The sequence below is a fragment of the Leguminivora glycinivorella genome, chromosome 10, assembly GCF_023078275.1.
Source record: "Leguminivora glycinivorella isolate SPB_JAAS2020 chromosome 10, LegGlyc_1.1, whole genome shotgun sequence".
In the NCBI taxonomy this organism is placed as follows: Eukaryota; Metazoa; Arthropoda; class Insecta; order Lepidoptera; family Tortricidae; genus Leguminivora; species Leguminivora glycinivorella.
The window spans coordinates 1,034,554-1,057,961 of NC_062980.1; the positions used below are offsets into that span (position 1 = coordinate 1,034,554).

The window sequence follows — 23,408 nt, forward strand, 5'->3', positions numbered from 1 at the left end:
ACAAAACTTATATATTTATTTCTAGGCTCTGACTGAGTTTAAAATTAAAGCCATTATTAGATTAGATAGATTCACAAAATTGACCTCAAAAAAATAAAATATAGGCTACAATTTTAATTTTCCTTAAAACATTAACCAACATCAAAATACTGTAATGTTGGCAAGTTTTCCTGGAAATTAATAAATTTGATGCCTTTACTGATGCCAGGAAACCTTCTGATAGGAGTTCAACTATGGTGGAAAACTGTTGTAGGATCAGTAAATTAAATAACATCATGGACAGTCAACCAATTAGGCCCGCTTGCACCAACCACTTAACTCAGGGTTAGTGGGCTGTCAACTGTTAAATCCATACTAATATTATAAATGGAAAAGTGTGTGTGTCTGTTTGTTTGTCCGTCTTTCACGGCAAAACGGAGCGACGAATTGACGTGATTTTTTAAGTGGAGATAGTTGAAGGGATGGAGAGTGACATAGGCTACTTTTTGTCTCTTTCTAACGCGAGCGAAGCTGCGGGCAAAAGCTAGTTTCATATAAAATGGTGAGTTAACCATCCATTTTTGTTGGTGCAAGTGGTCCTTAGAATCCTAGGCCACTCTAGAACCCTGTTGTCTTGAGACCATGCATCCATATTAAACATGTCCTCACGGAGGCACTTACATCTAGCTAGTCTCTTATTTGGCGTTTTGAATGACAAAAAGCCTCATTACTTATTCTCTAAAATACGCATATCCTCTTTCCATGAACGACATGGTACACGGTCTACCAGGCGCTGTCTCCTAGAAGCTCACCCTCACAAAACTGTTGCTTTTACAGGCTGTTTCCGGTATCTCGCAACCAAGTGCTGGAACAATATCCCGCCCCCGATTCGTCAAATTAAAACTAAATTTACTTTTAAACGTCATTTAAAAAAATATCTTTTAGAAAAACAAAGTTTGGGTATCCCTTATGGCTACCTGGTTGCAGATTACCGGATTTAGCTTTAGCTCTAGCTGTAGCAATTATTTTACTATCTATCGATCTAACAGATCAAACACACATTTCTTTTCATCATAGCATTCATCTCACTCGTTTCATAGGCAATTATTTATAGATATTTTAGGTATATAATTTCATCTCTTTACAATATTTCTTATTCAATCAATTATGTGTTATCGTGATCTGATCCGGTTCCGGCAGAATATCAGTGCTCCTGCCTCAGGGCGTAGCGTAATACTGAGCCGTAACCCTTTTGTCTTGTTGCGAAGCGCACAGTATTATAATAAACTATTGTAAAAATCTGTGTAATTTCCTGTTTTCCAATTTGCTTATTATGTGTATTCTAATTCTTTTTTGTAACTTATTTCTTTTGTGTATTCTGTGTGTATTGTGACAAACAAATAAACGTATATCTATCTATCTATGCTTTATTTGCTATAGAAGTCAGTTTTACTTTTAATGTGAAAGGGTTCTACAGTGGTTTAGGATTCAGATTAGTTGACTTATTTAAAACTTTCACAACTTTACACATACAATGTCGAGATTTTCCACTTTTTTTATTACCTTTGAATAAGGCGTATATTTTCAGTTTTCACACCACAGGCCTTGTTTCAACATGGTTCTTAAAAAATTGAAAGCTTAGAGTTAACTATCTTACAATTTCCCTGTTTTATTAAAATTTCAATAATGTAAAAGTAAACTCAAAGGTTCATAGTGGGATAATCTTTGTAGACATCAGCTTACACTGAAAAGGTCTAATCTGCTGTCCTACTTCTTTATTTCAAATAGCTACTATATTTCTTGTTCAGCTTCTACCTGCCAAATACCTATAAAAAGGTTTGCCATTCTATCTAATTTTTTCTTGGTAGATTTTACTGTCTAGGCGACTACAGGATATATATATTATTTTTTTACAAATCCTAATCATACATACTATAACAACAATATTTTTAGGCATAGACAGTTTATTATGACTATTCTTAAATGTTCAAATATTAACCATATATTTTATTAACTGGAAAAAATACAATTTCTATTAGGTATCTTAAAATAAACTAACAAATTAAACTAAATAAGTAAACCTAAATGTATATATTATGATTCTATACACAAAAATTGTATGACAGCATATTGGCGAATAACATAGATTTTATTTTAGTTTTAGAAACTGCTTAAGATAAAGGGTTCAAAGCACATAACAACTGGACACAACAATCACATTTTAACATTCTTTCAGAACACTCTTTTCTATTGAGAAATCGTACTCGTACTTGTTGATGTTAACCTTGTTCGTTAAGAAAGCCAAGAGATCACTGATTTCTGTTGCGAATGCATCCTTATTGTTCGCCATTTGAAGTTCACGACAGAGCGAAAAAGGAACCCCTTGAAGATAGTGGAAATTCTCCACACTGGGATTCTGAACAGGAGCCGGAGGCGCTGGCCGAGACGGAGCTACAGGATACCCTGGAACTCCAGCGCCAGGCACGCTTGGGTATAAACTTCCTCCTGGGGGCGATGGGTTCACTATAACGAAACCGTCTCCAGGTTTCGGACCAGGTATGGGTGGCGTATCATCTTCAACGGGCGAGGAGCGCCGTTTGCCAAATATAGACGAAAACATCTTAGGAAAAAGTGTAATGTTATGTTGTTTTCAGCTAACAATGAAATTACTCATCACCAGAATAACGTCGCAGTGTCTTGTCTTGTCATGCATTTGTCATGTCATGTCAAAAGGAAACGTCAGATGAACGAAATCGGATAATCGGTCTGAAACTACTATTATTTTTAATACAATATAAATAGTCGATTTATAAAATCATCCCATAAATATCTTTTCTTGTAATATTTTAACAATAAATTATAAATTGTATAATTTTGAAATAAAAGTATGACGAAAATAGTTCTAAAATTGAAATATTTAAAAAACAAAACTACCTACTATAATAGTTTCGGAACAGTTAGCAAAAACTGAGGGTACGTTCCAATAAACCGTCATCTTCGATTTATTTGTCTCATAACAGTTTTAAAAACACTTCAATAATTTATACCAAGACGACCACATGCATGAATATTTATTAAGATTTTATGTTATAATAATTAACGAGTCATTAAATGTTCAAGGTTGGCGGTTACGATTCGCGCAACTCCCAGTAAATTCCACGTAAATTCTTAATGAAACAGTAAAACTGATCCATAATCTAATTGGTCCATTATGTGCTACTTTCATCACTAGTCCAATCAGAAACTAATACGAATGATTCTAACCAATGAAAATAGAAGTAAATCTTCATAAATGGTCAATGAAAACAATTTATTCTAATTTTTGACAAGGAAAATTGAACTACGTCAAAATTTCTGGTCAAAACATTCCAGCTTGTTTTGGAGGAGTAGTTTTTCACGTGGTAAAACTGAAATGTAAAAGTACAAACGTGTCGTAGTTGAAAAAATGTTAACAGTTTCGTGTGGAAGACTGGAATAGTGTTTGTTCTTGATACGTTCCCGGAGCAGCTTTCGGGAGTCCAGCTGGTCAGTCTTCCGTCGTGTCTTTTACATAGGGTATATCTTTAAAAACTAGAAATGTATCTAAATAGAGTACCTTTTATATTGTTTCAAGACTTGGTAGTAGCATTATAGGCATAAAGGACGTTGAAATGTAGTATTTTGATTACATTTTATTTAGTCCAATGTAGCCATTTAATATCTTGATTTTTACATATATAATTACACACCACGGTGAACGAACTAATAACAATCTAGTTAAATAACTTAAGTAGAGTTATATCAAATGCCACCTATTAGCTGGGTATGGAAATAGAAGCAAAGATAAAGGTTTGCTCTATGGCTATGATAAAATGTGTTTACCAACAGCATTGATGACATTTTGGCCCCTACAGGTTTATAAACAATGCTTTGGAAGTTTTTATAGTTTAATAGTAAACATTTAAGTAACAAAGTTTTCCTATGTTTACTATTTTTATACGCTTACTAGGTGTTTGACTGTTCGCGCACATATTATGCAGATATGTTCTTAAAAATGAATTACGTAAATCAAAACATCTAAATTAATTCAAATGATCAATTTATAATGTGTTTTAGCAGCAGCATCCCATGGAAACCTGTTATGACTTTTGAGTTTGTTATTAAATGTTAGTACCATCCAATTCTGCAACTTCATTAGTCTTAAGTTGATTCTCTTCTAAACACAATGTATTTCTATCCAAAGATTTCAAAAAGAGTAGCGCACACCTTCATACCAAAGATATATATCACATAATATAACTCCATATGCCTATATGGAAAAAAAATGTACCCCAGAATGATAGTGCTTATCGGCTAGATAGTGCTAATATTAATATTTCACAATTTTTAACCCCTGACTCAAAAACGATGGGGTGTTATAAGTTTGACGTGTCTGTTTGTCTGTCTGTGGCATCGTAGCTCCTGAACGGATGAACCGATTTAGATTTAGTTTTTTTTTTGTTTGAGAGCTAAGTTAGTCGGGTGTGTTCTTAGCCATGTTTCATGAAAATCGGTCCCCTATGTGGGGAGTTCTTTCAAAATTTTAATTTTGTGGTTATTAACACATCATCATCAAGTATATGAGCCAAAATATCAAAACAAAGTTTTTAAATTTTTAATCCTGTGTCAAGAGATGGCTGTGTGTGCACTGCGTTTGTAAGGGCCGGAATTTACGAAGTAGTAACTAATCCATGATCTTATCATGTTCCCTATTGGTTAACTCAGTAACAATTGAGAAATTTGCTTTCAAAAGTATACCCATGCGCGGATCCAGGGGGGGGGGTCATAACCCCGCCTGGAGCCTAGGTTGGGCCTTGGGCACACAAATTGACTATGTGACCCCCCCTGGGTGTGAAGCTGGATCCCCGCCCTTGAGTATACCTACCATATTTTGATCAAGCTGTTTTTGTTATAAATATAAAAGTAACATGTCGCAGCAGTAGCGATATAATAACGTGAGTACAACCGTAGATTCATTAAATATTTGAATGTCTCACGAAAGTTTAACATCTATAATAAAAGTAAAGCAAGAAATTTCGAGTATTTTATCTTTTGCTGCATATGCATACTATCACATCTTCATTCTTAAGTCAAAATGTTACACTTTAATGTTTGTTTCAGGTGGACAACTTGGATTATGGCTGACAATCCGGGCCACTCTATACCAAAAACAGGTAAGTCAAAATAGTACATTACGATACAATACAAGTGCGTAAAAAAGGAAGTTTTTTTTTATTATTATAATAAATTGGCTTACTCTTGACCACAGACTAGCCAAAGGCAAAGACGTGGCCTACGATGGAGTGAGCTCGCCCAGAAGATGCCTGTTCACTCTTGATTTGAAGGTTGCCGGGTTATATGAGCTCGGAAATATAGCCGCCGGCAACGAATTCCACTCCTAGGGGTTCGAAACTAGTGGCGATAAATTAAAACACGACTTAAGGGAGTGTTTTAGATAGATATTCATTAGTTGACGTTTGTTCACATATTAAAATCGTTAGGACCCTATTCCTCAATTTTTTATTTTTTTTCAAAGTGGGGTGGCTGTCTTCACGCTAACCACCCCAAACCACTTTTTGCGAGTTTTTTGGTCTCTATCGATAGGTATTCATAAGTTGACGTTTGTTCACATATTAGAATCGTTAGGACCCTATTCCTTATTTTTTTATTTTTTTTTCAAAGTGGGGTGGCTGTCTTCACGCTAGCCACCCCAAACCACCTATTGCAAGTTTTTTTGATCTCAATCGACAGATAATCATAAGTTGACGTTTGTTCACATATTAGAATCGTTAGGACCTCCTTAGATTTTCCAAAAACAAAAATGAAAATTTGAAAAATTCAACTTACGCTCCTGCATGATGACCTTATGATGCTATTTTGTGCATACCTTCATAACACAATCGGGTCCTAACGATGCCACTTTGTGCATAACTTCATAAGACCTTGCTGATTGCAGACAGTTAAGCCATTTGCGGGCACTCGAACTAGATTCGCCGATAAAAAATAAAACTTGAAAATTTGAAAAACTCAACTTATGGTCCTACGTCGAAGGCCGAAAAAATTGTTTGGAATCGGATCCTAACGATGCCACTTTGTGGATACCTTCATAAGACCTTGCTGATTGCAGATAGTTAAGCCATTTGCGGGCACTCGCAACAGATTCGCCGAAAAAAAAAATTTAAAATTTGAAAAACTCAACTTATGGTCCTACGTCGAAGGCCGAAAACATTGCTTGGAATCGGGTCCTAACGATGCCACTTCGTGGATACCTTCATAAGACCTTGCTGATTGCAGATAGTTAAGCCATTTGCGGGCACTCGAACCACATTCGCCGAAAAAAAAATTGAAAATTTGAAAAACTCAACTTATGGTCCTACGTCGAAGGCCGAAAACATTGCTTGGAATCGGGTCCTAACGTCCTAACGATGCCACTTTGTGGATACCTTCATAAGACCTTGCTAATTGCAGATAGTTAAGCCATTTGCGGACACTTAAAACCGATTCGCCGAAAAAAAATAAAACTTGAAAATATTAAAAACTCAACTTATGGTCCGACGTCGAAGGCCGAAAAAATTGCTTAGAATCGGGTCCTAACGATGCCACTTTGTGAATACCTTCATGAGACGTTGCTCAATCAAGATACACAGGTCATTTGCGGGCACTCGTAGAAGATTCACCATAAAAGCAGAAAACTTGAAAATTTAAAAAAATCAACTTATGGTCCTATGTCGCAGGCCGAAAAAAATACTTGGGATCGGGTCCTTACGATGCCACTTTGTGAATACCTTCAGAAGACGTTGTTTAATCAAGATACATAGGTCATTTGCGGGCACTCGTAGAAGATTCGCCACAAAAGCAGAAAACTTAAAAAAATTAAAAACTCAACTTATGGTCCTATATCGAAGGCCGAAAAAAATACTTGGGATCGGGTCCTTACAATGCCACTTTGTGAATACCTTCACAAGACGTTGCTAAATCAAGATACACAGGTCATTTGCGGGCACTCGTAGAAGATTCGTCATAAAAAAATAAAACTTAAAAAATTTAAAAACTCAACTTATGGTCCTATGTCGAAGGCCGAAAACATTGCTTGGAATCGGGTCCTTACGTTGCCACTTTGTGAATACCTTCAGAAGACGTTGCTTAATCAAGATACATAGGTCATTTGCGGGCAATCGTAGAAGATTGGCCATAAAAGCAGAAAACTTAAAAAAATTAAAAACTCAACTTATGGTCCTATGTAGAAGGCCGAAAAAAATACTTGGGATCGGGTCCTTACGATGCTACTTTGTGAATACCTTCATAAAACGTTGCTCAATCAAGATACACAGGTCATTTGCGGGCACTCGTAGAAGATTCACCATGAAAGCAGAAAACTTGAAAATTTTAAAAACTCAACTTATGGTCCTAAGTCGAAGGCCGAAAAAAATACTTGGGATCGGGTCCTTACGATACCACTTTGTGAATACCTTCAGAAGACGTTGCTCAATCAAGATACACAGGTCATTTGCGGGCACTCGTAGAAGATTCGTCATAAAAAAATAAAACTTAAAAAATTTAAAAACTCAACTTATGGTCCTATGTCGAAGGCCGAAAACATTGCTTGGAATCGGGTCCTTACGTTGCCACTTTGTGAATACCTTCAGAAGACGTTGCTGAATCAAGATACACAGGTTATTTGCGGGCACTCGTAGAAGATTGGCCATAAAAGCAGAAAACTTAAAAAAATTAAAAACTCAACTTATGGTCCTATGTCGAAGGCCGAAAACATTGCTTGGAATCGGGTCCTTACGTTGCCACTTTGTGAATACCTTCAGAAGACGTTGCTGAATCAAGATACATAGGTCATTTGCGGGCACTCGTAGAAGATTGGCCATAAAAGCAGAAAACTTAAAAAATTAAAAACTCAACTTATGGTCCTATGTCGAAGGCCGAAAAAAATACTTGGAATCGGGTCCTTACGATGCCACTTTGTGAATACCTTCATAAGACGTTGCTCAATCAAGATACACAGGTCATTTGCGGGCACTCGTAGAAGATTCACCATAAAAGCAGAAAACTTGAAAATTTTAAAAACTCAACTTATGGTCCTATGTCGAAGGCCGAAAAAAATACTTGGGATCGGGTCCTTACGATGCCACTTTGTGAATACCTTCATAAGACGTTGCTCAATCAAGATACACAGGTCATTTGCGGGCACTCGTAGAAGATTCACCATAAAAGCAGAAAACTTGAAAATTTTAAAAAATCAACTTATGGTCCTATGTCGCAGGCCGAAAAAAATACTTGGGATCGGGTCCTTACAATGCCACTTTGTGAATACCTTCAGAAGACGTTGTTTAATCAAGATACACAGGTCATTTGCGGGCACTCGTAGAACATTCACCACAAAAGCAGAAAACTTAAAAAAATTAAAAACTCAACTTATGGTCCTATGTCGAAGGCCGAAAAAAATACTTGGGATCGGGTCCTTACAATGCCACTTTGTGAATACCTTCACAAGACGTTGCTATTTAGCCACTGTTACGATATTTAATTTTATGAGGGGTTTCCTTTAGCTAACGCCAAAATAAAAAAAAATCAAACAACAGTTGAAGAGGAACCAGGTATTTATTGAATTCAGGAAAAAAAACCTAAATTGTTTATGCTAATTTGTTATCCTAGATACACGGTAACAATTGTTTGCCGAGGGCTAGCTCACGAGAACAATAATGTTGAGTTTATATTTTAAGGGAACAAACGTGGGTCAGCGAGCTCTAAATTATCATTACTGGTCCAGATGATATAGAGAAGATACACAGGTCATTTGCGGGCACTCGTAGAAGATTAGTCATAAAAAAATAAAACTTAAAAAATTTAAAAACTCAACTTATGGTCCTATGTCGAAGGCCGAAGACATTGCTTGGAATCAGGTCCTTACGTTGCCACTTTGTGAATACCTTCAGAAGACGTTGCTTAATCAACATACATAGGTCATTTGCGGGCACTCGTAGAAGATTCGCCATAAAAGCAGAAAACTTAAAAAAATTAAAAACTCAACTTATGGTCCTATGTCGAAGGCCGAAAAAAATACTAGGAATCGGGTCCTTACGATACCACTTTGTGGATACCTTCAGAAGACGTTGCTGAATCAAGATACACAGGTTATTTGCGGGCACTCGTAGAAGATTCGCCATAAAAGCAGAAAACTTAAAAAAATTAAAAACTCAACTTATGGTCCTATGTCGAAGGCCGAAAAAAATACTTGGGATCGGGTCCTTACGATGCCACTTTGTGAATACCTTCAGAAGACGTTGCTTAATCAAGATACATAGGTCATTTGCAGGCACTCGTAGAAGATTCGCCATAAAAGCAGAAAACTTAAAAAAATTAAAAACTCAACTTATGGTCCTATGTCGAAGGCCGAAAAAAATACTTGGGATCGGGTCCTTACGATGCCACTTTGTGAATACCTTCATAAGACGTTGCTAAATCAAGATACACAGGTCATTTGCGGGCACTCGTACAAAATTCGCCATAAAAAAATAAAACTTAAAAAATTTAAAAACTCAACTTATGGTCCTATGTCGAAGGCCGAAAAAAATACTTGGGATCGGGTCCTTACGATGCCACTTTGTGAATACCTTCATAAAACGTTGCTTAATCAAGATACACAGGTCATTTGTGGGCAATCGTAGAAGATTCACCATAAAAGCAGAAAACTTGAAAATTTTAAAAACTCAACTTATGGTCCTATGTCGAAGGCCGAAAAAAATACTTGGGATCGGGTCCTTACGATGCCACTTTGTGAATACCTTCAGAAGACGTTGCTTAATCAAGATACATAGGTCATTTGCGGGCACTCGTAGAAGATTCGCCACAAAAGCAGAAAACTTAAAAAAATTAAAAACTCAACTTATGGTCCTATGTCGAAGGCCGAAAAAAATACTAGGAATCGGGTCCTTACGATACCACTTTGTGAATACCTTTAAAAGACGTTTCTTAATCAACATACACAGGTCATTTGCGGGCACTCGTAGAAGATTCGTCATAAAAAAATAAAACTTAAAAAATTTAAAAACTCAACTTATGGTCCTATGTCGAAGGCCGAAAACATTGCTTGGAATCGGGTCCTTACGTTGCCACTTTGTGAATACCTTCAGAAGACGTTGCTGAATCAAGATACACAGGTCATTTGCGGGCACTCGTAGAAGATTCGCCATAAAAGCAGAAAACTTAAAAAATTAAAAACTCAACTTATGGTCCTATGTCGAAGGCCGAAAAAAATACTTGGGATCGGGTTCTTACGATGCCACTTTGTGAATACCTTCAGAAGACGTTGCTTAATCAAGATACATAGGTCATTTGCAGGCACCCGTAGAAGATTCGCCATAAAAGCAGAAAACTTAAAAAAATTAAAAACTCAACTTATGGTCCTATGTCGAAGGCCGAAAAAAATACTTGGGATCGGGTCCTTACGATGCCACTTTGTGAATACCTTCACTAAACGTTGCTCAATCAAGATACACAGGTCATTTGTGGGCACTCGTAGAAGATTCACCATAAAAGCAGAAAACTTGAAAATTTTAAAAACTCAACTTATGGTCCCATGTCGAAGGCCGAAAAAAATACTTGGGATCGGGTCTTTACGATGCCACTTTGAAAATACCTTCATAAGACGTTGCCCGAATCAAGATACACAGGTCATTTGTGGGCACTCGTAGTAGATTCACCATAAAAGCAGAAAACTTGAAAATTTTAAAAACTCAACTTATGGTCCTATGTCGAAGGCCGAAAAAAATACTTGGGATCGGGTCCTTACGATGCCACTTTGTGAATACCTTCAGAAGACGTTGCTTAATCAAGATACATAGGTCATTTGCAGGCACTCGTAGAAGATTCGCCACAAAAGCAGAAAATTTAAAAAAATTAAAAACTCAACTTATGGTCCTATGTCGAAGGCCGAAAAAAATACTAGGAATCGGGTCCTTACGATACCACTTTGTGAATACCTTTAAAAGACGTTTCTTAATCAACATACACAGGTCATTTGCGGGCACTCGTAGAAGATTCGTCATAAAAAAATAAAACTTAAAAAATTTAAAAACTCAACTTATGGTCCTATGTCGAAGGCCGAAAACATTGCTTGGAATCGGGTCCTTACGTTGCCACTTTGTGAATACCTTCAGAAGACGTTGCTGAATCAAGATACACAGGTCATTTGCGGGCACTCGTAGAAGATTCGTCATAAAAAAATAAAACTTAAAAAATTTAAAAACTCTACTTATGGTCCTATGTCGAAGGCCGAAAACATTGCTTGGAATCGGGTCCTTACGTTGCCACTTTGTGAATACCTTCAGAAGACATTGCTGAATCAAGATACACAGGTCATTTGCTGGCACTCGTAGAAGATTCGCCATAAAAGCAGAAAACTTAAAAAAATTAAAAACTCAACTTATGGTCTTATGTCGAAGGCCGAAAAAAATACTTGGGATCGGGTCCTTACGATGCCACTTTGTGAATACCTTCAGAAGACGTTGCTTAATCAAGATACATAGGTCATTTGCAGTCACTCGTAGAAGATTCGCCATAAAAGCAGAAAACTTAAAAAAATTAAAAACTCAACTTATGGTCCTATGTCGAAGGCCGAAAAAAATACTTGGGATCGGGTCCTTACGATGCCACTTTGTGAATGCCTTCACAAGACGTTGCTAAATCAAGATACATAGGTCATTTGCGGGAACTCGTAGAAGATTTGTCATAAAAAAATAAAACTTAAAAAATTTAAAAACTCAACTTATGGTCCTATGTCGAAGGCCGAAAACATTGCTTGGAATCGGGTCCTTACGTTGCTACTTTGTAAATACCTTCAGAAGACGTTGCTCAATCAAGATACATAGGTCATTTGCGGGCACTCGTAGAAGATTGGCCATAAAAGCAGAAAACTTAAAAAAATTAAAAACTCAACTTATGGTCCTATGTCGAAGGCCGAAAAAAATAGTTGGGATCGGGTCCTTACGATGCCACTTTGTGAATACCTTCATAAGACGTTGCTCAATCAAGATACACAGGTCATTTGCGGGCACTCGTAGAAGATTCACCATAAAAGCAGAAAACTTGAAAATTTTAAAAAATCAACTTATGGTTCTATGTCGCAGGCCGAAAAAAACACTTGGAATCGGGTCCTTACGATGCCACTTTGTGAATACCTTCAGAAGGCGTTGTTTAATCAAGATACATAGGTCATTTGCGGGCACTCGTAGAAGATTCGCCACAAAAGCAGAAAACTTAAAAAAATTAAAAACTCAACTTATGGTCCTATGTCGAAGGCCGAAAAACATACTTGGGATCGGGTCCTTACGATACCACTTTGTGAATACCTTCACAAGACGTTGCTTAATCAAGATACACAGGTCATTTGCGGGCACTCGTAGAAGATTCGTCATTAAGAAATAAAACTTAAAAAATTTAAAAACTCAACTTATGGTCCTATGTCGAAGGCCGAAAACATTGCTTGGAATCGGGTCCTTACGTTGCCACTTTGTGAATACCTTCAGAAGACGTTGCTGAATCAAGATACACAGGTCATTTGCGGGCACTCGTAGAAGATTCGCCATAAAAGCAGAAAACTTAAAAAAATTAAAAACTCAACTTATGGTCCTATGTCGAAGGCCGAAAAAAAAACTTGGGATCGGGTCCTTACGATGCCACTTTGTGAATGCCTTCACAAGACGTTGCTAAATCAAGATACATAGGTCATTTGCGGGAACTCGTAGAAGATTTGTCATAAAAAAATAAAACTTAAAAAATTTAAAAACTCAACTTATGGTCCTATGTCGAAGGCCGAAAACATTGCTTGGAATCGGGTCCTTACGTTGCCACTTTGTGAATACCTTCAGAAGACGTTGCTGAATCAAGATACATAGGTCATTTGCGGGCACTCGTAGAAAATTGGCCATAAAAGCAGAAAACTTAAAAAAATTAAAAACTCAACTTATGGTCCTATGTCGAAGGCCGAAAAAAATACTTGGGATCGGGTCCTTACGATGCCACTTTGTGAGTACCTTCATAAGACGTTGCTCAATCAAGATACACAGGTCATTTGCGGGCACTCGTAGAAGATTCGTCATAAAAAAATAAAACTTAAAAAATTTAAAAACTCAACTTATGGTCCTATGTCGAAGGCCGAAAAAAATATTTGGGATCGGGTCCTTACGATGCCACTTTGTGAATACCTTCAGAAGACGTTGCTAAATCAAGATACACAGGTCATTTGCGGGCACTCGTAGAAGATTCGCCAAAAAAAAAACTTGAAAAATTTAAAAACTCAACTTATGGTCCTATGTCGAAGGCCGAAAAAAATACTTGGGATCGGGTCCTTACGATGCCACTTTGTGAATACCTTCACAAGACGTTGCTAAATCAAGATACACAGGTCATTTGCGGGCACTCGTAGAAGATTCGTCATAAAAAAATAAAATTTAAAAAATTTAAAAACTCAACTTATGGTGCTATGTCGAAGGCCAAAAAAAATACTTGGGATCGGGTCCTTACGATGCCACTTTGTGAATACCTTCATAAGACGTTGCTCAATCAAGATACATAGGTCATTTGCGGGCACTCGTAGAAGATTCACCATAAAAGCAGAAAACTTGAAAATTTTAAAAAATCAACTTATGGTCCTATGTCGCAGGCCGAAAAAAATACTTGGGATCGGGTCCTTACGATGCCACTTTGTGAATACCTTCAGAAGACGTTGTTTAATCAAGATACATAGGTCATTTGCGGGCACTCGTAGAAGATTCGCCACAAAAGCAGAAAACTTAAAAAAATTAAAAACTCAACTTATGGTCCTATGTCGAAGGCCGAAAAAAATACTTGGGATCGGGTCCTTACGATACCACTTTGTGAATACCTTCACAAGACGTTGCTAAATCAAGATACACAGGTCATTTGTGGGCACTCGTAGAAGATTCGTCATAAAAAAATAAAACTTAAAAAATTTAAAAACTCAACTTATGGTCCTATGTCGAAGGCCGAAAACATTGCTTGGAATCGGGTCCTTACGTTGCCACTTTGTGAATACCTTCAGAAGACGTTGCTGAATCAAGATACACAGGTCATTTGCGGGCACTCGTAGAAGATTCGCCATAAAAGCAGAAAACTTAAAAAAATTAAAAACTCAACTTATGGTCCTATGTCGAAGGCCGAAAAAAATACTTGGGATCGGGTCCTCACGATGCCACTTTGTGAATGCCTTCACAAGACGTTGCTAAATCAAGATACATAGGTCATTTGCGGGAACTCGTAGAAGATTTGTCGTAAAAAAATAAAACTTAAAAAATTTAAAAACTCAACTTATGGTCCTATGTCGAAGGCCGAAAAAAATATTTGGGATCGGGTCCTTACGATGCCACTTTGTGAATACCTTCAGAAGACGTTGCTAAATCAAGATACACAGGTCATTTGCGGGCACTCGTAGAAGATTCGCCAAAAAAAAAAAAAACTTGAAAAATTTAAAAACTCAACTTATGGTCCTATGTCGAAGGCCGAAAAAAATACTTGGGATCGGGTCCTTACGATGCTACTTTGTGAATACCTTCACAAGACGTTGCTAAATCAAGATACACAGGTCATTTGCGGGCACTCGTAGAAGATTCGTCATAAAAAAATAAAAAATAAAAAATTTAAAAACTCAACTTATGGTGCTATGTCGAAGGCCAAAAAAAATACTTGGGATCGGGTCCTTACGATGCCACTTTGTGAGTACCTTCATAAGACGTTGCTCAATCAAGATACATAGGTCATTTGCGGGCACTCGTAGAAGATTCACCATAAAAGCAGAAAACTTGAAAATTTTAAAAAATCAACTTATGGTCCTATGTCGCAGGCCGAAAAAATACTTGGGATCGGGTCCTTACGATGCCACTTTGTGAATACCTTCAGAAGACGTTGTTTAATCAAGATACATAGGTCATTTGCGGGCACTCGTAGAAGATTCGCCACAAAAGCAGAAAACTTAAAAAAATTAAAAACTCAACTTATGGTCCTATGTCGAAGGCCGAAAAAAATACTTGGGATCGGGTCCTTACGATACCACTTTGTGAATACCTTCACAAGACGTTGCTAAATCAAGATACACAGGTCATTTGCGGGCACTCGTAGAAGATTCGTCATAAAAAAATAAAACTTAAAAAATTTAAAAACTCAACTTATGGTCCTATGTCGAAGGCCGAAAAAAATACTTGGGATCGGGTCCTTACGATGCCACTTTGTGAATCCCCTTCAGAAGACGTTGCTTAATCAAGATACATAGGTCATTTGCGGGCACTCGTAGAAGATTCGCCATAAAATCAGAAAACTTAAAAAAATTAAAAACTCAACTTATGGTCCTATGTCGAAGGCCGAAAAAAATACTTGGGATCGGGTCCTTACCATGCCACTTTGTGAATACCTTCAGAAGACGTTGCTTAATCAAGATACATAGGTCATTTGCAGGCACCCGTAGAAGATTCGCCATAAAAGCAGAAAACTTAAAAAAATTAAAAACTCAACTTATGGTCCTATGTCGAAGGCCGAAAAAAATACTTGGGATCGGGTCCTTACGATGCCACGTTGTGAATATCTTTATTAAACGTTGCTCAATCAAGATACATAGGTCATTTGTGGGCACTCGTAGAAGATTCACCATAAAAGCAGAAAACTTGAAAATTTTAAAAACTCAACTTATGGTCCCATGTCGAAGGCCGAAAAAAATACTTGGGATCGGGTCTTTACGATGCCACTTTGAAAATACCTTCATTAGACGTTGCCCGAATCAAGATACACAGGTCATTTGTGGCCACTCGTAGAAGATTCACCATAAAAGCAGAAAACTTGAAAATTTTAAAAACTCAACTTATGGTCCTATGTCGAAGGCCGAAAAAAATACTTGGGTTCGGGTCCTTACGATACCACTTTGTGAATACCTTCACAAGACGCTGCTAAATCAAGATACACAGGTCATTTGCGGGCACTCGTAGAAAATTCGCCATAAAAAAATAAAACTTAAAAAATTTAAAAACTCAACTTATGGTTCTATGTCGGAGGCCGAAAAAAATACTTGGGATCGGGTCCTTACGATGCCACTTTGTGAATACCTTCATAAAACGTTGCTCAATCAAGATACATGGGTCATTTGTGGACACTCGTAGAAGATTCACCATAAAAGCAGAAAATTTGAAAATTTTAAAAACTCAACTTATGGTCCTATGTCGAAGGCCGAAAAAAATACTTGGGATCGGGTCCTTACGATGCCACTTTGTGAATACCTTCAGAAGACGTTGCTTAATCAAGATACATAGGTCATTTGCGGGCACTCGTAGAAGATTCGCCATAAAAGCAGAAAACTTAAAAAAATTAAAAACTCAACTTATGGTCCTATGTCGAAGGCCGAAAAAAATACTTGGGATCGGGTCCTTACGATGCCACTTTGTGAATACCTTCACAAGACGTTGCTAAATCAAGATACACAGGTCATTTGCGGGCACTCGTAGAAGATTCGTCATAAAAAAATAAAATTTAAAAAATTTAAAAACTCAACTTATGGTCCTATGTCGAAGGCCAAAAAAAATACTTGGGATCGGGTCCTTACGATGCCACTTTGTGAATACCTTCACAAGACTTTGCTAAATTAAGATACACAGGTCATTTGCGGGCACTCGTAGAAAATTCGCCATAAAAAAATAAAACTTAAAAAATTTAAAAACTCAACTTATGGTCCTATGTCGAAGGCCGAAAACATTGCTTAAAATTGGGTCCTTACGTTGCCACTTTGTGAATACCTTCAGAAGACGTTGCTGAATCAAGATACACAGGCCATTTGCGGGCACTCGTAGAAGATTCGCCATAAAAGCAGAAAACTTAAAAAAATTAAAAACTCAACTTATGGTCCTATGTCGAAGGCCGAAAAAAATACTTGGGATCGGGTCCTTACGATGCCACTTTGTGAATGCCTTCACAAGGGGACTACCTCTACATTCCTAATGACGTTTGTTTGAAAATCACTTGGCCTAACTCATTTGGCCGAATTATGAAATGCCTAACGCTCTTTTGGCCTAACGATTATTTGGCATAATTTAAATTTTGCCCCAAAAATGACATTACCCAGAACCGATTCGCTGTTAGAAAGGTAGGTTTAGGTTAGGTTAGAACCGTGACCTCACACAAATCCGAATCGCTTCTAAAAATGTGGGTTTTAACGGTGTTAGGCGAAGCAATATTAGGACATTTAAATTAGGCCAAATGATCATTATGCCAAAAAATATTAGGCGATCTAAAAATCGAAGAAAAAACTTTAGGAATCTAGATATACATCCGTATCTTGATTGAGCAACGTCTCATGAAGGTATTCACAAAGTGGCATCCTAAGGACCCGATCCCAAGTATTTTTTTCGGCCTTCGACATAGGACCATAAGTTGAGTTCTTAAATTTTTTAAGTTTTATTTTTTTATGACAAATCTTCTACGAGTTCCCGCAAATGACCTGTGTATCTTGATTTAGCAACGTCTTGTGAAGGGATGTATATCTAGATTCCTAAAGTTTTTTCTTTTAAGTTTTTTGATTTAGCAACGTCTTGTAAAGGTATTCACAAAGTGGCATCGTAAGGACCCGATCCCAAGTATTTTTTCGGCCTTCGACATAGGACCATAAGTTGAGTTCTTCGATTTTTTAAGTTTTATTTTTTTATGGCGAATCTGCTGCGAGTGCCAACAAATGAACTGCGTATGTTGATTGAGCAACGTCTTGTGAAGGTATTTACAAAGTGGCATCGTAAAGACCCATCCCAAGTATTTTTTTTGGCCTTCGATATAGGACCATAAGTTGAGTTCTTCAATTTTTTAAGTTTTATTTTTTTATGGCGAATCTTCTACGAGTGCCCGCAAATGACCTAAGTATCTTGATTAAGCAACGTCTTGTGAAGGTATTCACAAAGGGGCATCGTAAGGACCTGATCTCAAGTATTTTTTTCGGCCTTCGACATAGGACCATAAGTTAAATTTTTAAAATTTTCAAGTTTTCTGCTTTTATGGCGAATCTTCTACGAGTGCCTGCAAATGACCTGTGTATTATGATTGACCAACATTTTCTGAAGGTATTTACAAAATGGCATCGTATGGACCCAATCCCAAGTATTTTTTTCGGCCTTCGACATAGGACCATAAGTTGAGTTTTTAAATTTTTCAAGTTTTTTTTTTTTGCGAATCTTCTACGAGTGCCCGCAAATGACCTGAGTATCTTGATTCAGCAACGTCTTCTGAAGGTATTCACAAAGGGCCCGATTCCAAGCAATGTTTTCGGCCTTCGACATAGGACCATAAGTTGAGTTTTTAAATTTTTTAAGTTTTATTTTTTTATGACGAATCTTCTACGAGTGCCCGCAAATGACCTGTGTATCTTGATTTAGCAACGTCTTGTGAAGGTATTCACAAAGTGGCATCGTAAGGACCCGATCCCAAGTATTTTTTTCGGCCTTCGACATAGGACCATATGTTGAGTTTTTAATTTTTTTAAGTTTTCTGCTTTTGTGGCGAATCTTCTACGAGTGCCCGCAAATGACCTATGTATCTTGATTAAACAACGTCTTCTGAAGGTATTCACAAAGTGGCATCGTAAGGACCCGATCCCAAGTATTTTTTTCGGCCTGCGACATAGGACCATAAGTTGATTTTTTTAAATTTTCAAGTTTTCTGCTTTTATGGTGAATCTTCTACGAGTGCCCGCAAATGACCTGTGTATCTTGATTGAGCAACGTCTTATGAAGGTATTCACAAAGTGGCATCGTAAGGACCCGATCCCAAGTATTTTTTTCGGCCTCCGACATAGGACCATAAGTTGAGTTTTTAATTTTTTTAAGTTTTCAGCTTTTATGGCCAATCTTCTACGAGTGCCCGCAAATGACCTATGTATCTTGATTCAGCAACGTCTTCTGAAGGTATTCACAAAGTGGCAACGTAAGGACCCGATTCCAAGCAATGTTTTCGGCCTTCGACATAGGACCATAAGTTGAGTTTTTAAATTTTTTAAGTTTTATTTTTTTATGACGAATTTTCTACGAGTGCCCGCAAATGACCTGTGTATCTTGATTTAGCAGCGTCTTGTGAAGGTATTCACAAAGTGGTATCGTAAGGACCCGAACCCAAGTATTTTTTTCGGCCTTCGACATAGGACCATAAGTTGAGTTTTTAAAATTTTCAAGTTTTCTGCTTTTATGGTGAATCTTCTACGAGTGGCCACAAATGACCTGTGTATCTTGATTCGGGCAACGTCTAATGAAGGTATTTTCAAAGTGGCATCGTAAAGACCCGATCCCAAGTATTTTTTTCGGCCTTCGACATGGGACCATAAGTTGAGTTTTTAAAATTTTCAAGTTTTCTGCTTTTATGGTGAATCTTCTACGAGTGCCCACAAATGACCTATGTATCTTGATTGAGCAACGTTTAATAAAGATATTCACAACGTGGCATCGTAAGGACCCGATCCCAAGTATTTTTTTCGGCCTTCGACATAGGACCATAAGTTGAGTTTTTAATTTTTTTAAGTTTTCTGCTTTTATGGCGAATCTTCTACGGGTGCCTGCAAATGACCTATGTATCTTGATTAAGCAACGTCTTCTGAAGGTATTCACAAAGTGGCATGGTAAGGACCCGATCCCAAGTATTTTTTTCGGCCTTCGACATAGGACCATAAGTTGAGTTTTTAATTTTTTTAAGTTTTCTGATTTTATGGCGAATCTTCTACGAGTGCCCGCAAATGACCTATGTATCTTGATTAAGCAACGTCTTCTGAAGGGGATTCACAAAGTGGCATCGTAAGGACCCGATCCCAAGTATTTTTTTCGGCCTTCGACATAGGACCATAAGTTGAGTTTTTAAATTTTTTAAGTTTTATTTTTTTATGACGAATCTTCTACGAGTGCCCGCAAATGACCTGTGTATCTTGATTTAGCAACGTCTTGTGAAGGTATTCACAAAGTGGTATCGTAAGGACCCGATCCCAAGTATTTTTTTCGGCCTTCGACATAGGACCATAAGTTGAGTTTTTAATTTTTTTAAGTTTTCTGCTTTTGTGGCGAATCTTCTACGAGTGCCCGCAAATGACCTATGTATCTTGATTAAACAACGTCTTCTGAAGGTATTCACAAAGTGGCATCGTAAGGACCCGATCCCAAGTATTTTTTTCGGCCTGCGACATAGGACCATAAGTTGATTTTTTAAAATTTTCAAGTTTTCTGCTTTTATGGTGAATCTTCTACGAGTGCCCGCAAATGACCTATGTATCTTGATTGAGCAACGTCTTATGAAGGTATTCACAAAGTGGCATCGTAAGGACCCGATCCCAAGTATTTTTTTTGGCCTTCGACATAGCACCATAAGTTGAGTTTTTAAATTTTTTAAATTTTATTTTTTTATGACGAATCTTCTACGAGTGCCCGCAAATGACCTGTGTATCTTGATTTAGCAACGTCTTGTGAAGGTATTCACAAAGTGGCATCGTAAGGACCCGATCCCAAGTATTTTTTTCGGCCTTCGACATAGGACCATAAGTTGAGTTTTTAAATTTTTCAAGTTTTTTTTTTTTGGCGAATCTTCTACGAGTGCCCGCAAATGACCTGTGTATCTTGATTTAGCAACGTCTTCTGAAGGTATTCACAAAGTGGCATCGTAAGGACCCGATCCCAAATATTTTTTTCGGCCTTCGACATAGGACCATAAGTTGAGTTTTTAAATTTTTTAAGTTTTATTTTTTTATGACGAATCTTCTACGAGTGCCCGCAAATGACCTGTGTATCTTGATTGAGCAACGTCTTATGAAGGTACTCACAAAGTGGCATCGTAAGGACCCGATCCCAAGTATTTTTTTCGGCCTTCGACATAGGACCATAAGTTGAGTTTTTAATTTTTTTAAGTTTTCTGCTTTTATGGCCAATTTTCTACGAGTGCCCGCAAATGACCTATGTATCTTGATTCAGCAACGTCTTCTGAAGGTATTCACAAAGTGGCAACGTAAGGACCCGATTCCAAGCAATGTTTTCGGCCTTCGACATAGGACCATAAGTTGAGTTTTTAAATTTTTTAAGTTTTATTTTTTTATGACAAATCTTCTACGAGTTCCCGCAAATGACCTATGTATCTTGATTTAGCAACGTCTTGTGAAGGCATTCACAAAGTGGCATCGTAAGGACCCGATCCCAAGTTTTTTTTCGGCCTTCGACATAGGACCATAAGTTGAGTTTTTAATTTTTTTAAGTTTTCTGCTTTTATGGCGAATCTTCTACGAGTGCCCGCAAATGACCTGTGTATCTTGATTCAGCAACGTCTTCTGAAGGTATTCACAAAGTGGCAACGTAAGGACCCGATTCCAAGCAATGTTTTCGGCCTTCGACATAGGACCATAAGTTGAGTTTTTAAATTTTTTAAGTTTTATTTTTTAATGACGAATCTTCTACGAGTGCCCGCAAATGACCTGTGTATCTTGATTAAGCAACGTCTTGTGAAGGTATTCACAAAGTGGTATCGTAAGGACCCGATCCCAAGTATGTTTTTCGGCCTTCGACATAGGACCATAAGTTGAGTTTTTAATTTTTTTAAGTTTTCTGCTTTTGTGGCGAATCTTCTACGAGTGCCCGCAAATGAACTATGTATTTTGATTAAACAACGCCTTCTGAAGGTATTCACAAAGTGGCATCGTAAGGACCCGATTCCAAGTGTTTTTTTCGGCCTGCGACATAGAACCATAAGTTGATTTTTTAAAATTTTCAAGTTTTCTGCTTTTATGGTGAATCTTCTACGAGTGCCCGCAAATGACCTGTGTATCTTGATTGAGCAACGTCTTATGAAGGTATTCACAAAGTGGCATCGTAAGGACCCGATCCCAACTATTTTTTTCGGCCTTCGACATAGGACCATAAGTTGAGTTTTTAATTTTTTTAAGTTTTCTGCTTTTATGGCCAATCTTCTACGAGTGCCCGCAAATGACCTATGTATCTTGATTGAGCAACGTCTTCTGAAGGTATTTACAAAGTGGCAACGTAAGGACCCGATTCCAAGCAATGTTTTCGGCCTTCGACATAGGACCATAAGTTGAGTTTTTAAATTTTTTAAGTTTTATTTTTTTATGACAAATCTTCTACGAGTTCCCGCAAATGACCTATGTATCTTGATTTAGCAACGTCTTGTGAAGGCATTCACAAAGTGGCATCGTAAGGACCCGATCCCAAGTATTTTTTTCGGCCTTCGACATAGGACCATAAGTTGAGTTTTTAATTTTTTTAAGTTTTCTGCTTTTATGGCGAATCTTCTACGAGTGCCCGCAAATGACCTGTGTATCTTGATTTAGCAACGTCTTGTGAAGGTATTCACAAAGTGGCATCGTAAGGACCTGATCCCAAGTATTTTTTTCGGCCTTCGACATAGGACCATAAGTTGAGTTTTTAAATTTTTTAAGTTTTATTTTTTTATGACGAATCTTCTACGAGTACCCGCAAATGACCTGTGTATCTTGATTTAGCAACGTATTGTGAAGGTATTCACAAAGTGGCATTGTAAGGACCCGATCCCAAGCATTTTTTTCGGCTTTCGACGTAGGACCATAAGTTGAGTTTTTCAAATTAAAAAGTTTTATTTTTTGTTCTCTGTCTGTTTCGATTGCCCGTAAATGGCTTAACTATCTGCAATTGGCAAGGTTTTCTGAAGGTATCCACAAAGTGGCATCGTTAGGACCCGATTCCAAGCAATTTTTTCGGCCTTCGACGTAGGACCATAAGTTGAGTTTCTCAAATTTTCAAGTTTTATTTTTTTTCGGTGAATCTGTTTTGAGTGCCCGCAAATGGCTTAATTATCTGCAATCAAAAAGGTCTTATGATAGTATCCACAAAGTGGCATCGTTAGGACCTGATTCTAAGTAATTTTTTCGGCCTTCGACGTCGGATCATAAGTTGAGTTTTTAATATTTTCAAGTTTTATTTTTTTTCGGCGAATCGGTTTCGAGTGCCCACAAATGGCTTAACTAGCTGCAATCAGCAAGGTCTTATGAAGGTATCCACAAAGTGGCATCGTTAGTACCCGATTCTAAGCAATTTTTTCGGCCTTCGACGTCGGTCCATAAGTTGAGTTTTTAATATTTTCAAGTTTTATTTTCTTTCGGCGAATCGGTTTCGAGTGCCCGCAAATGGCTTAACTATCTGCAATCAGCAAGGCTTTATGAAAGTATCCACAAAGTGGCATCGTTAGGACCCGATTCCAAGCAATTTTTTCGGCCTTCGACGTAGGACCATAAGTTGAGTTTTTCAAATTTTCAAGTTTTATTTTTTATCGACGAATCTAGTTCGAGTGCCCGCAAATGGCTTATTTGTCTGCAATCAGCAAGGTCTTCCGAAGGTATCCACAAAGTG

At 37.5% G+C, this 23,408-nt stretch overlaps 2 protein-coding genes across 2 annotated transcripts in view; one reads left to right on the forward strand and one right to left on the reverse strand.

The window, feature by feature from the left end:
• Positions 1 to 1,432: 1,432 nt before the first annotated feature.
• LOC125230694 (inverted formin-2) lies at positions 1,433 to 2,698 on the reverse strand. Its single transcript, XM_048135952.1, has one exon. It carries the CDS (start codon positions 2,597 to 2,599, stop codon positions 2,201 to 2,203), a length of 399 nt encoding a protein of 132 aa, XP_047991909.1. The 5' UTR covers positions 2,600 to 2,698; the 3' UTR covers positions 1,433 to 2,200.
• Positions 2,699 to 5,119: 2,421 nt separating this feature from the next.
• The window catches only part of LOC125230696 (histone deacetylase 4), a 207,383-nt gene continuing 189,094 nt past the window's right edge, over positions 5,120 to 23,408 (forward strand). The window contains 1 exon segment of the mRNA XM_048135954.1: positions 5,120 to 5,171. Within this exon segment, the coding sequence (XP_047991911.1) occupies positions 5,135 to 5,171 (37 nt within the window). The 5' untranslated portion in view covers positions 5,120 to 5,134.